The 15,098-nt window shown below is 32.2% G+C and overlaps 1 protein-coding gene and 1 pseudogene across 1 annotated transcript; both read left to right on the top strand.

The window, feature by feature from the left end:
• Positions 1–3,371: 3,371 nt before the first annotated feature.
• On the top strand, positions 3,372–4,543 carry LOC107841527. Its single transcript, XM_016685421.1, has 4 exons — positions 3,372–3,561; positions 3,670–4,031; positions 4,119–4,486; positions 4,537–4,543. The coding sequence occupies exons 1-4, from the start codon at positions 3,372–3,374 to the stop codon at positions 4,541–4,543; spliced, it is 927 nt and encodes a 308-aa protein (XP_016540907.1).
• Positions 4,544–12,509: 7,966 nt separating this feature from the next.
• LOC107842938 lies at positions 12,510–13,736 on the top strand (annotated as a pseudogene).
• Positions 13,737–15,098: the final 1,362 nt, after the last annotated feature.

Raw genomic sequence — 15,098 nt, 5'->3', positions numbered from 1 at the left:
TTTAAATTCTAATATAAAGAATGATTCCAAAAATTCGAAACTAAAATATTTGAGATAAATGATTTTCCTAATTTAAGAATACAAGAATAAAAAAATAAATTGTAAAGCAATAAAATTTTAAAAAATGTATGTAGAATACTTATTAATAGAACGTAAATCTTAACCACGTGAACGTAAATGATGAATACAAAGTAAAACTTATTCATATTCTTTAATTTATTTTTTTCATGTTTTTGCCCATTTTCATTATTTCATTTGTCTTAATTTTTTGTCAAAAAATATAAAATTTTCATTTTTACTCCAAAATTTTGATGCAAAATCTTCTCTTCTCCCATATATAACTTATAAATATATTATAGAAATATCATATAAAGTAGACCTAGAAAAAGAGAAGAAGAGAATAGAATTCTCATAAATATAAAGTAAAATTCCTATTTTTACTCCAAATTTTATACAAAATTTTCTCCTCTTCCATATACAACTTATAAATTCATCATGGGAAGTACCATATAAAGTAGACCTAGAAAAAGAGAATGCGAGAATAAAATTTTCATAAATATAATGTAGCCCTAGAAAAATAGAAGAGAAAGAGAATAGAATTCTCATAAATATTTTTGTTAACTCTATTGTATACAATTCAATATCAAAAATAGGTTCTATTCTATCAAACTTATCGTCTCTAACCGTACCATCAAACCTTCTATCATGAATCTGTTTGTCATTCTCGTATTCATATTTGTCTTGACCCGATAAATTCGTTTAGTGGACTCTCGAAAAATAATAGAGAATCTTTTGCATAGCATTCTGTTTTCTATATTTTCGTAGATCCTAATAGGATTGTGTGATTGAAATCAAATACTTTTGGCTTTAATTTATAGAGGTTAGAGATGAGTGTATTTTTTTTTGTTTAATGGTTGCAATTTTTTTTTATGTTACAATGATCAATTAATGAGTTTTTATGACAAAGAAATCAAAAGTCTGAAATGATAATAATGACCATCAATATTTACTTTTATGATTTTCTTTCATAAATAAAGAATATCAAAAGTTGTAACGGTAATAGTAAGTAAATATTAAAAGATAAATGTCCTTTATTAATTAGTTTAATGGTCTATTTAATTAAATAATAGTGAAAAATATTCAAAAAAATCAGAAAAAGATAAATACTTTTCACTAAGGCATGCCACATCAGCAGCCTACAATGTCTCCTTTATATATAGAGAGAAAGATTTGAAAATATGTTAAAAGTGTCACTACAATGAACTATTTTAGAAGTAGAAAAGGTTTTTCTATTTTAAAAGAAAAATAGTGAACAGAATTAAGACATTATTTTCTAAAAGAATTTGAAAGTGTCAAAAGTATCAATACAATAGAAATATATTAGAAGTAGAAAAGGGTTTTCTAAAGATAGTGTGAGATTTTAAATTTTTACAGTTTTAGAATAATTGGTAAAAGATTTTTAGATAACTCTAGATGTTAACTGAAGTTTTTTTTTTTTTTGATAACTACCTCTATTAGTAAAAAAGTACATCCAGGCTTACATTTTAGTGATGGAATTCATGATTATTATTGTTAGATCTTGAATTTCAAGAAGGGAAAAAAAATTCCTTAAAAAATGTAATAGATTATTTTTCTTAAATATGATTTACAATCGTAGTCACATGATATTTATTTAGTGATGATTGATGAGAGTGAAATATTCAATGGTAAACTAGACACACGTTGGAGTATGAAATTGTACCACATAAAAAATTGTGTATTTAAGTGAGAAAAGATAGAGACGTTTGTTGCTTATTATCCACCAAGTTTCGAGCCTCGTGAAATTTACTTTCGAGATTTTTTAGTTTATAAAAGAGACACAAAATCTTAATTTTTATGCACAAATCAATAATAGAATAGAATATGAAAAAAGAAGACATCTAACACAGAAGAATTGAATTAAATTAGAACATGAAATCATGAAAAACAAGATTATACATAAAGGAAGATAAACTAGATCTAATGAGAAGGCAAATATATTACGACTTGATATTGAGAGAAGTCTTATCATTATTTGGCTTGGGCTTATTTTTTAGTGGTAGAATATTTATCGACAATATCCATAATTATTATTATTAGACTGTGAATGTTAAGAAGGGCCAACCCCGCTTATAAATGTAATAGATCATTCTTAGTAAATAAGATTTACAATCGTGAATGTCATATTATTTTGATATAGTGATAAGAGCGCAATGTTTAATATGTAACCACATGGCAGAATATGAAGCAGTAGCATTATGTAACCACATGGCAGAATATGAAGCAGTAGGCGGAATATGAAGCAGTAGGCGGAATATGAAGCAGTAGCATGTGCAAAAAAAATATTTAAGTGAGAAAAGATAAAGACGTTCGCTTACTATTCACCGAATTTCGAACCTCGCAGCATTTACTTTTGAGATTTCTTAATCAAGAAAATGAAATAAAAGAACTTGAATTTTGATGAACATTGCAAAACAAGAATAGCAAAATCATCGAACTTGACGTAAAGGCACGTTTGAGCTGCAACTATTCTAATTTCAAATTCTTGATGTTGTGACCTTATTAAATAAGTTGTTTGTAATAGTCTAATAGATAAAAGTTCACATAATAAGTACATGATGATATGAATATGATAGCGTAATGATATTTTTGTACCAACCTGCTATACATATTACTTATTCTCTCGATCTATTTTATTTATCTAGTATTGACTTAACACAACAAAAAATAAAATGATCATTTTATTATATTATTAATTGAATATAATAGCATTTATACTTTAAAAAATAATTATAGTTAATATAACAAACTGAAATTAAGAATTATTGATAAATTATCTCTTGATTTTTAAATTAGACAAACAAAAAAGAATACCTATTGCTAATACATCCAATAAATAAAAGTCCACTGAGCAAAAAGAGTATCATTTACTTTAGATATCTAATTAATTGCAATTACATATATTAGTAATTGCTATGATTGAGTAAATATTTTTTTACCCCATATATAACTTATTTTGTCCGTTCTATTTCTTCCCATTTTTTTAGCCTGCATTGAATCAAACTATTCATCTTTAATTCAAAATTCCACCTTTATCTAACGAAAAAAAGAAGCAATTATTCAAAGGTCACCTCTTTTAATCCCCTTTTCACTCCAATGGTCAAAAAAATTGCAACATTTGCCTATTATTCTTCAAAATTTCAAAACTAGCCGTTACAAAGATCTTCAAGATCTTCTCTCCGACTTCAACAATTACTAAAGTTTCCTTTCTCTCAATTTGCATTATTTCCATTTCCTTGTTTGGTCTCCCTAGACGATCCACTTACCTTTCTTGGTATACAACATTATCATCAATGGCAGTTTCTTCTAATAACAAGTCTCCTTCTCCACTCTCTATAAGATCCTTTCCACCTCATTCAAGAACCTCCGAAAGCAACAATTCTACACCCAGAAGAAGCTTCAACGACAACCCTTTTTCACGGCCTTCGATTCTTGCAACGCACAGAGGATTCAACCCCGTTACTCCTGCTAATAGCCCTGCTGGTAATTTCTATTTTCCCGTTGTTTTACTCAATTTTCTTGATTTGGAAATGTCAAAAAATTGTTACAATAGTTCTTGATTTACTTTGTTGTTTTCTTATTTTTTTGCAGATTCGACAAGAATGGTGTCTAATTCTGGGAAAGGAGAGTTGGGTTCTTCTTCTTTGTCATGGGGTTTTGATGAGAAGGAGAATGAATCCAAAGCGGCAAAACTGAAATTACCGTCAAAGGGTTCCAAGAATTTCATATCTCCGACGATTTCAGCTTCTTCCAAGATTGCTCAATACCCGGAAAAAAAAATCTTGGTGGAAAGAAATGATCTTGTAAGGACTTCAATCACCTTATCCGACGGTAAAGCTACGTTTTTTTCTGCAAATTCTGAAGAACATAATCAAAATTCTGAGAAGGTTATGGAGCCTAAGGAGACTGTTCCTGTTGATGGTCTTCCTCCGGTTACCAAAACCCCAAAAAGGGTAACATTTTTGGAGGCTTCTTTAAATTCTGAATCCCTTTCTGATACTATAACAATGGATTCTGACATTTGCAATGATGAACCATAGGTCTCTCCTGCAATATCCTCACTAGTTATTGATCCCTCTCTACCTCCATATGACCCTAAAACCAATTACCTTTCTCCAAGGCCTCAGTTTTGTCTCTACAAACCCAAGCTAGATGACAGCTACTTATTTAAGTTACTGTCTGAGAACCTTTTAGACAAAAATGACAGTGAAAGTTCTTTAACTGAAGATTTATTGGAAGAGTCTGATGGTTCTTCTTTAGAAGAGGCGTTTACTGAAGCAACGGTTGATCAAGAAGAGGAACCTACAATGCCTGTTGCTAAGCAAATTAATGAACCTGCACTACCTATTGCTGAGGACATATCTGAGGCAAAAATGAAATCAAAATCAAGATCTTCAACAATATTGAGGTTTTTATCTCTTATGTTGGTACTTATAATTGCTTTCTTATCATTCTCAGTAACTGATTCTCCAGTACATATCAACTGGGATCGACCCATGATAGGCTTATTCCCCTGGAATACCACCCATAAACACATAAATAGGGATCGACCTATGATAGGCTTATGCCCCTGGGATACCACCCGATAAGAGAGAACTTCCATCACTTAGTTCAATTAATCTTTAAGATTGTTATTTCGGTCGCCACCGCATTTTTGATACTTTGAAACAATGATACATCAATAAGAGACATATAAATAAACCATCAATGCAATAACAATGAAGTAAGAACTCATTGGCACATCAATGAAGTGTTTTGGAGTCATCAATGCCATAACAATGAAGTAGGAACTTATTGGTATATCAATGAAACGTTTTGGAGTCATTAATAGCACATGGATCTTGTTTGAGTAACCGAATACCTTCTGACATTCATTAGTGCAATAAACATGTAAGATTTGAAAAACAAGTAAGTATTGGAATGTCTTGACATCTTGTAGGGTGGAAACAAGTTCATTGGTAACGTAGGACATCATACAAAACCATTATGGATCACATGTTACTGAATAACTTTGGAAACTTTCTTAATAGAACAGTTGTTCACTTTTATGCCAAAGATATGGTATAGAGTATGCTTTACATACCTGATTGTCAACCTTCAATACTAGTCCCAAATGGACTTCCCATCTTTTCAGATTACTTATCTACAATGAACATATATAGCAATCTAGTATTACCGACCAAACGTCACAATTCAATTATTTGAATTCACCAAACTAGTGGTTAAGTAGTAAGCCTTAATTACACCATAAAGGATGTCACTTTAACCCTCTTATACTCCAATTACATTCACATGTCATGCATATTCATACAACATCCTCCAATATCAAGTTTGGATTCATTTATCCTTCCAACCAATCCATTAAACCAAATTGAGCCATAGACATAAATAATCATCAATTCAATAGTATATCACCATATCCACCTTCCATAACTCAATTACCATATCCACCTTCCACAATTCAATACAACCAAACTATGCAAAATAGTCCATAACCCTATTTTCATCACCTTTCAATAACATCCAATATATATAATCCTCTATCACACATATACATATGGAAAAGAACAAAGGCAAATAATATTCATACCTTAGAATTCACCTCTTGATTATGCAATCTTGTTTGCACAAATAATAGGTGCTGATCAAAGCTCTCGAGATGACAAACGCAGTTATCGAATTACTTTGAAATTTCTACGGTTGAATCAAAAGTAATTTAAAGGTCAAATTTGGCTAGGGTTTGTTATTTCTCAATGATTGATGATGAAAATGAGTTTTTGAACTCATATACATGTATATATACACATATTCCCGTCCATAATATAATAGGAAATGACCAAAATACCTTTAAAATTTAAATAATCTCAAATCTGTCCTTTGGTGGACTGTTTTGATAAGCTAAAGTAGATCGACCATAACTCTTTGCTCCGATATCGGATTTGGGTGAAATTGGTAAGGATAATTCAAAGGGATTTCATTTCATATAAAGTAGGCCACCCATTTCGTCCTGTATAAGGAGTTATGGTCGTTTGAAGTTGACCCTAAAAATCTGTTTTGATAGGCTGAAGTAAAACGAGTATAACTCCTTACTCAGACGTTGGATTTAGATGAAACCAATTGTATTGGAAAGAAGACTTAAATATATTTCTTTTCATAGGTCGCAGATCTCCCAGTTCATTTTATTAAGAGAGTTATGATCATTCGAAGTTGACCCAAAAATTCGCTGGACTCAGTAGTTTGTGTGCAGGAAATTTTCCTGCACATTTACTATTCCCAAATATATCGGCCACCATTTTATAGTTTCGAACGTGCTAGATTATATCCGAAACCTATCCGTTTTTGGAAATCTTTATATCGTTGGAAAGCTTATTCAATAACCTTCGCATGGAACCATCGACGGGCAAATTTTGATATAAATAAAATAAAAAAATTAATTCCATATAAATAAGACCAATACACGTACTTGAATACACCAATACACGTACTTGAATATGGGGTGTTACAATGTGTCTCTTGGTTAAGCATCGTAGTGTTGTGTTTTAGTTGCTTGAGGACAAACAGTTATTTTAAGTTGAGGGTGTTGATGTGTGAGCCATTCCTAACACATTTAAAACCTTTAACCAAGAATAATTACGAAGTCTTAAGCAACTTTTGTTGTTTTTTATTTGTTTGTGTCTGATTTTATAGTTTAAGCTGATGAGATAGAGAACCAACAAGAATGAAAGCGAAGAAGTTGAAATCTGGAGGAATTTGAAGAGAAGTGTGGCTGACGACATCTGTGATAAGTCATCAGCCCTGTGATAGGCTATCACAGTTGTCATCAGACTTAAGCATGAGATGAAGCCTGTGACGACATCTGGTGATATGACATCAAAAGTGTGATACGCCATCATAAATGTCGTCATCTTTAAATAGAGAATGGTAGTTGAAGACATTTTTGTGATGACGTTCGTGATAAGTCGTTAGGTTGGTGATAAGGCATCAACGTCGTCGTCAACCTTAGACAGCAGAAGCCAAAAGTGCAGAGGAGCTGACGACATCAGTGATAAGCCATCAGACTCCTGATAAGTTGTCATGGATGTCGTCGTCTATTCTGAGAAAAAGCTGCAACTTTAATTTTATTTCCTTATTTAGGTTGAACTATAAAAGCCATTGTTTAGGCACTTAAGTTTTAAGAGATGTATTTTGATAATTTCTCTCTGGAGTTTCTTGGCTTGAAAAAGCAAATACTTTGAAGATATTATTATCAGTATTTTTGGATTTTTCTTTGTGATCTAATCTACGATTCACTAATTATTATTCATCTCTGTAAGTTAATCTTCTCAATTATGAATTCAATTATGTGTTTCAACCTCTGTATCATGAGTGGCTAAACTCTGTTAACCTGAATTATGGGATCTAGGGTTAGGTTATGATGATGTCCTGAACACTCAAGATTTAATAGATGTTAGGATTTCTTGATAATTCTGAGATTTTAATTAACGTCTGTTGGTTGCAAATAGTAGACACACCTACTTTGATTTGCTTGAGAAAAAAACCATATACAGTAGGAAGTGAATTATCAACAGGTACTCGGAAATACTTTGTTTAATAATTAGCGCTGTAAAAAGGTTGGTTAACCTGAGGTAAAATCTGGACAGTGAATAACGATTTCCTAAGTCCGAGAGGATTAGGAAATTAGATGCTTAAATAGGTCGAGAGACATTTGAGCATATCATCGATAAAGATAGCTTGTTATCCTAACCACCGTGAGAATTTTGAACCACTTTTAGCATCTGTCATGTACCGTAAGCCCTAGTGAACATAATTCTGGTTATTTCATAAACTCTTGATTTACAAACACTGAAACTAAAGTGACCAGCAATTATTTGCTGATCATCACAAACCCCCATTTGATCTTTTTATATCATCTGTTTGAATTCAACTTATAGCTATAGTCTCAAATTAATTTAATTGCCACTCACATTGTTCCCTGTGGATTCGACCCCGACTCTAAAAGTTGGGTAAATATATTGACGATGACCGACTTGCACTAAATTGACGTGTAAGTTGAGCTTTATCATAAGACAAACCAGTAGGAAAAGAACTATAAGAAGAAATAGAAAAAGAAACATCCACATTGAAGTAGTATAACTCATTCTTAGCTTTACCAATTTCCAATTGCCTTTTCTGAGAAAGGCCATGCAATACACATTTTGACTCAGTGAAAAGTCCATTACAGTTAAGCTGAGTAAGGAGTTTATGGATGGATGTGAGATTAAAATGGAAAAATAGAACCAAAAGAACATCATGTAAGATAATGTCTGCCTTGATCTGTAATGACCCAGTAGACATGACCTTAACTATGTATCCATTTGGTAGGGAAATGAGAGGAGGAGTGGTGAGTGGGATTAGATTAAAAAAAAGATATTTGTGGGGAGTCATATGATTAGTAGCCCCAGAATCAAATATCCAAGGGTTTGTTCCAAGTCAAGAAATTGCACATGTATGGAATGCAGTAGAAGTAACAACAGGGTGATGAAACACACCTACAAAATGAGCAAAATCAGAATCTGTGAAAGCAGAAGCTGCAGAACTATCAGGCATAGAGGTACCATGATATAGCTGCTAAAGATGCAGATAGCGCTGAAACTGATCTTTGGATAACTTGTAATCACCCTCAGTAAGAGAAAGAGAAGATGTTGTAGCATCATCTTGAACAACATTATTTTGCACACAAGCAAGAGCCTTCTCCCCTTTTGTAAATTTGAAATCTGAGGGGTATCCATGAAGCTTATAGCATTTATCATTAGTGTGCCCTGACTTTTTACAATACTTGCGAGAGATGGGAGTCAAAGGGTTGGAGGTAGGGAACCTCTTAGCATTAGACTGATATGGACCTGAAGGAGGAGGTGGGTATCCTCTTTTAAAATAAAAAATTTGAGAGAAATGGAGACCACTCCTAGTATCATTGTGGACTTTTTTAGAAGAACCCCTTCCAAAGGATGGGTTATATGTTGAAACATTAAAAGAGACTGAACCACCAGAAAAACAGGGAGAAGTAGCAGAAGATTGATTTTGGTTCTCAACATGCTGGAGAATGGAGTATGAATTACTAAGGGAAGGAAGGGAATGCATCATAAGAATGTTACTTCTGCACATGGAATACTCATCATTAAGTCACACTCAGAAATTGAAATAAATTTTGCTGTTCTATAAATTTTCCTAAGGATCCAAAAGTACAAACTGGACCCACATAAGATGTATGCAATTCATCCCATAAACTATGCATATGTGTAAAATAGGAAGCAATACTTAAAGAGCCCTGAACAATGGAGTTGATCTCCTTTTGGATCTGTATGTATTTGGTCCCATTAGATTGACCAAAACGTTCATTGATGTCCTTCCAGATATCTTTAGCAGTGTCAAAACACATGACACTAGATGCCAAGTCATGAGCGAGGGAGTTGGTTATCCATGCAATAATCATGTTATTGCACCTCTCGTAAAAGAGAAATTGACACAACTATTATATAACCCGTGATATAGCTAATCTGTCACCACACTACTGTCACATAACTTGTAATACACAACTGTCATCGACACTACTATCACATAATTCGTGATGGCCAAACTGTCACTAAACCTATCACATAACTGTCACTTACATAACTCGTGGAAGCAAATTTGTCGCTGACACTATTGTCACATAACTCGTGATAGGCAACTGTCATTGATACTACTATCACATAATTCATGATAGTCAACCTGTCCCTGACATTACTATCACATAATTTGTGATAGATAGCTATTATCAATACTACTATCACATAATTCGTGATAACCAATCTTTCACTGATACAACTATCACATAACTTGTTATAGACAGCTATCTTCGACACCACTATCATATAACTACAGTTGTTAACTCGTCATAGACAATTTTTCACTAACACTATGATTACATGATTAGTGATACTATCAGATAACTTGTGATAGACAATCTGTACACTCATAAGTTTAGCGTGATTCTTCTCTTAACTTTTTTCATGTAATTCATTTTCGTATTTTTTGACACAAATTTTGCACGTTTTGTTATTTTTTTTGTACAAATTTATAGTTTCTCTTTAAAATATATTTTTGTACTCCTCATGCATGTGTTTTTGTATGGTTTTTTGAGGATTGAATTAGTTCATATGTGGAATGCATTTGACTAAAAAAATATTTAATGAACATTATTATTTTTTAGTAACCTATTATATTGTGGTTGATTTTTCTCGTGTGAATATTTTTTTTTCCACATATATTACTATCCTCATTAAACGACATACCGTTATCACATTGGTCATGATTATATATCTCATATATCAATATTATCCTGACTTTCACTAACGGCACATTTATTATCACAAGACTTGTGATAACTTATTTGATGATAAACTTTTTTTTGTATATTTTTTATTCAGTATGTCAAATATCACTTTGTTCTCAATAACTGACGAGTTTACTACCACATAAATAGCGAATCTGTCACTGACATTACTGTCACTTAACTTGTGATAGCTAACCAATTACTGACACAATTATCACATAACTTGTGATAGACAACTGTCACCGACACTATTATTACATAACTCGTGATAGACAACTATCACTGACACTACTATCGCATAACTCGTGATAGCCAATCTATCACTGACACCACTATCACATAACTCGTGATAACTTACACTACTATTACATAACTAATGATAGCTAACTCGTCCCTGACACTACTATCACATAACTCCTGATAGTTAACATATTACTGACACTACTATCGAATAACTTGTAACATCACACAACTCGTGATAGATAACAATCACTGACACTACTATGACGTACTCGTGATAGCCAATTTATCGCTGACACTACTATCATATACTCGTGATAGCCAATCTGTTGCTGATACCACTATCACATAACTTGTGATAAACAACTGTCATTGACACTACTATCACATAAATCGTGATAGCCGCTCTATCACTTGCACTACTATTACATAACTTGTGATAGACAACTGACACTACTATCACATGATTCATGATAATCAATCTGTCACTAACACTACTATCACATAATTTGAAATAGAAATCTGTCATTGATACGACTATCACATAATTCGTGATAGCCAATGCAACTATCACATAACTTGTGTAGGCAAATATCATTGACACCGCTATCATACAACTCGTGATAAGACAATTGTCACTGACGCTACTAACACATAACTCATAATAGATAATTTGTCACTAATACTATGATTAATAATTAATGATAGACAATTTGTCACTTACATTACTATCAGATAACTCTTGATAGACAATTTGTCGTTGATGTATACTCGTATGTTAATCATGATTCTTTTCTAACTTTTTTCATGTAATTCATTTTCGTATTTTTCTACGTAAATTTTGCACGTTTTGTTGTATTTTTTGCACAAATTTATAGTATTAAATTAGTTCTTTAGGGCGTTTGGGAGTGCTTATAAGTTGGTCAAAACAACTTATAAGCACTTTTTTGCTTATATTGGTGTTTGGCAAAATTTTAAGTTACTTAAAATAAGTTGATTTTGTTTTTTTTAAAGCCAAAATCAATAAGCAGCCTCACAGGTGCTTATTTTTTCACAAGTTTAAGTTGACTTACAAAATTACCATCCTATCCCTTGCAATTATATGTTATTTCAATTTTACCCTTGCCCTAATTCTCTTTTTCTACCTTCAGCACATTTCTATTTCCACACTTTCATTTCTCTGACAAAAAACCTACACCGCTCCTCTCAACAGCACATACTTTGTTCTAGATTTTCTCTCAAGTTGTTGTATTTCCTTTGAGATTCCGTGATAAGTTGTCTCAATCTTTACGTATTTTTCTTTATTTTTGATTTTTCATCTCCTTTTATTCATAGATAAATCTGTAATTTTTGGATTTTTGAAAGAAGTGTTGTTCAACTAGAGATGCAAGCCCGAGTTTACACAAATTAATCTCCAGCGATGATTTAGAAACCCCAATTGTGTGTTTAAGGATTTGATTTGAGTTGAAGATAAGTGAGTTTAATATACACCATTATTTTTAAATTACATTATTGAATCATCTTTTATTATACGGGTTAAAAAAATATAAATTTATATATGTTCTTAAACAACATATGTGCTATGTGAGCAAATTCCTACTTTTAGATCGATGATCATTGTACGGTACAGTTATAGAACAATTATGATGATAGTAGTACCTAATTAAGATGCTAACATATCTTGTGATGATAATAATACTGACAATACTAGCATATTCTTAATAGAATAGGCAAATAATAAGGTGAGATATATCTTAATCTAAAAATTAAAGTAAGTTACAATGTTAAAAGTCAATGGAGGAATTTTTTTTTAATTTTGAGAGACTCTGTTTAGAGACACATGCTGCGGAAAATTTTCTTTTCTGCCAAAGAAACCATGTTTTTGGTCTGTTTGGATTTTTTATTCCCTTATTCAGCTATTTCTGCCTTCTCTTTCTGCATTGCTATTCCTGCCTTCTCTTTTGTACAAGTTTGTAATAGCATACATGACAAAACTGGTGTGGCAATTGATATTTATATTCCATCTTCAGATCATTTATATTCCAACATGTCGAATGCTAATTTGGTACGAAGTAACGCTAAGTGGGACTATGATGCTCATATTACTTTTATTGAGGTGTGTGAAAGAGAAATTAGAAAAGGAAATAAACCGAACACTCATTTGAATAAAGATGGATGGAAAAATTTGGGTGATGCATTCTATAATAGGACGGAAAGAAAATATACTAAAACACAGTTGAAAAATAAGTGGGATAACATGAAACAAGACTGGGCTTTTTTTAACCAGTTGATGAGAGAGAATACAGGTTTAGGTTGGGATGCAACAAAAAATACAATTATTGCAGATGACGATTGGTGGAACCAAAATATTAAGGTGCGTCTCTTGCATTATTCTTTATTTCTTTGTTATTTGTCTCATTATTTAATTTACTTAACTAGTTTTTTTTTCCAGATGGATCATTGATATAGGAGGTTTAGGAATATGGATCTTTCTCTTATACGTTATCGCTATGATGTATTATTTTTGAATATTATTGCTATGGGGAAAAGAGCACGCTCCGCCAATCAAGAACATTTTTTTGAAATTGAAGTAGAGTTGAACAAAGAAAAAATAAATGATTTTGATGATTTTGACCAAGAACACTTCGTTAATCTCAATGATGAAGGAAGTGATGAAAGTGATGATGCACATGAAATGAATTCTCCTATGTTTCCCAAATCATCATTAAAAAGACAACTTTCAACTGATGATATAGGATCTAGCAGTCGAGTAAAAAAGAGTAAGACAAAATCTGCTAGAGAGGAACTACACTCTATAGTTGAGTTACTGTCAAGCAAAAGTACTGCTACATCTCATGCGATAGAGGATCCCACCATTGACAAGTGTATGGACTTTTTGGCAAGTTGTGCCGAAATTAAAATCCCGTCTGAAATCTACAACTATACAGTGAATTTATTTCTAAGGAAAGACATCCGTCAAATATTTCTTATGATGACTAGTGATGATGCTTGGAAGTCTTGGTTGGCATATAACTATTAGTTATACCTCCTTAAGAAGAAAGAGTGAAGGATGTATTTGGTTGATTTTAGTCTTTTGTTGTTTGATGTTTGTTATTATGGTTGTACACGTTAACGTAAAAAGCTTTGGTTGTATGATTATCAACCTTTTTAAAATTAAGTTGACTTTATTTGTATTGTTGTATGTGTGTGTATTTTATACATATGTATGTTCTATTATTTTTCACTTACTAGATGACGAGTATCCAGTGAGCTATGAAATTACATAGATTCATATTGCATTTATAAATTAAAATATGTTGATATATCATACTTTACTAATATGAGGATTATGGGATTCTTATACTCCATTACTCTACTGATATGAGCGTTTTTTGCTTTTTAGTTAAATGGAGAGTTTGGATATTAGCATATCTCCTGACCTAAGTGACGTATTTGATGATGATGAAAATGAAGAATTAAAAAAATTTCGCCGAGAGCAAGACGAGGAGTGGATGACTTTGTGTCAACTAGCAGGTAAACATATTTTGACGTATTGTGAAAAGTACTTATGTAAGAAACCTTGTCGTACATCAAAGTGCTCTGGACATATATTTATTCAAGAGATATTACGAGGAAATGAAACACATTGTTATGAAAATTTTCGATTGAAGAAAGCCGTGTTTATTGATTTATCCGATGACTTAACCGAAAAGTATGGGATTAAAGCCACTCGTGGAATTTCTACACATGAAATGTTAGGCATATTTTGATGATTTGTGCACATAGAGGGGGAAATCGAATGATACAAGAAATCTTTCAACATTCTGGAGAGACGGTTCATAGACACTTTCATAGTGTTTTAAATGCTATTTCTAAACTTGCAAGAGATATCATTAGACCACATTTAAATTATAATGATGGTGTAGGAGCTCACAATCCATGTAACGAGAGATATTTACCCTTCTTTAAAGTAAGTTAAACTTTCTCCAAATATATACTATATAATACTTAATATTTAATTTCACTTGATTATTTTTTTAAGTTAAATTTATATATGTATATACTTGTAGGATTGCATTGGGGAACTTGATGGCACACATGTTAAAGCTAGATTGCCGCAAGGACAAGAAATTCCGTATATTGGTCGTAAAGGTTATCCGACTCAAAATATTCTTGCCGTTGTAGATTTCAACATGTGTTTTACATTTGCATTGGCTGGATGAGAAGGATCGGCTCATGACAATCGTATATTTCGTGAAACTCTCCGTAGACAAGAACTCAACTTTCCACATCCATTGGAAAATAAATATTATCTAGTTGATTCTGGATAATCGCACACAAAGGGATACATGGCTCCTTACAGAGGAGATAATGTGAGATATCACCTTTCTGACTTTCGACGTGGTGCAACGCGACAATTGCGGGAGCC

This window comes from Capsicum annuum, chromosome 9, assembly GCF_002878395.1.
Source record: "Capsicum annuum cultivar UCD-10X-F1 chromosome 9, UCD10Xv1.1, whole genome shotgun sequence".
In the NCBI taxonomy this organism is placed as follows: Eukaryota; Viridiplantae; Streptophyta; class Magnoliopsida; order Solanales; family Solanaceae; genus Capsicum; species Capsicum annuum.
This window is presented reverse-complemented; position numbering and strand designations above follow the sequence as displayed.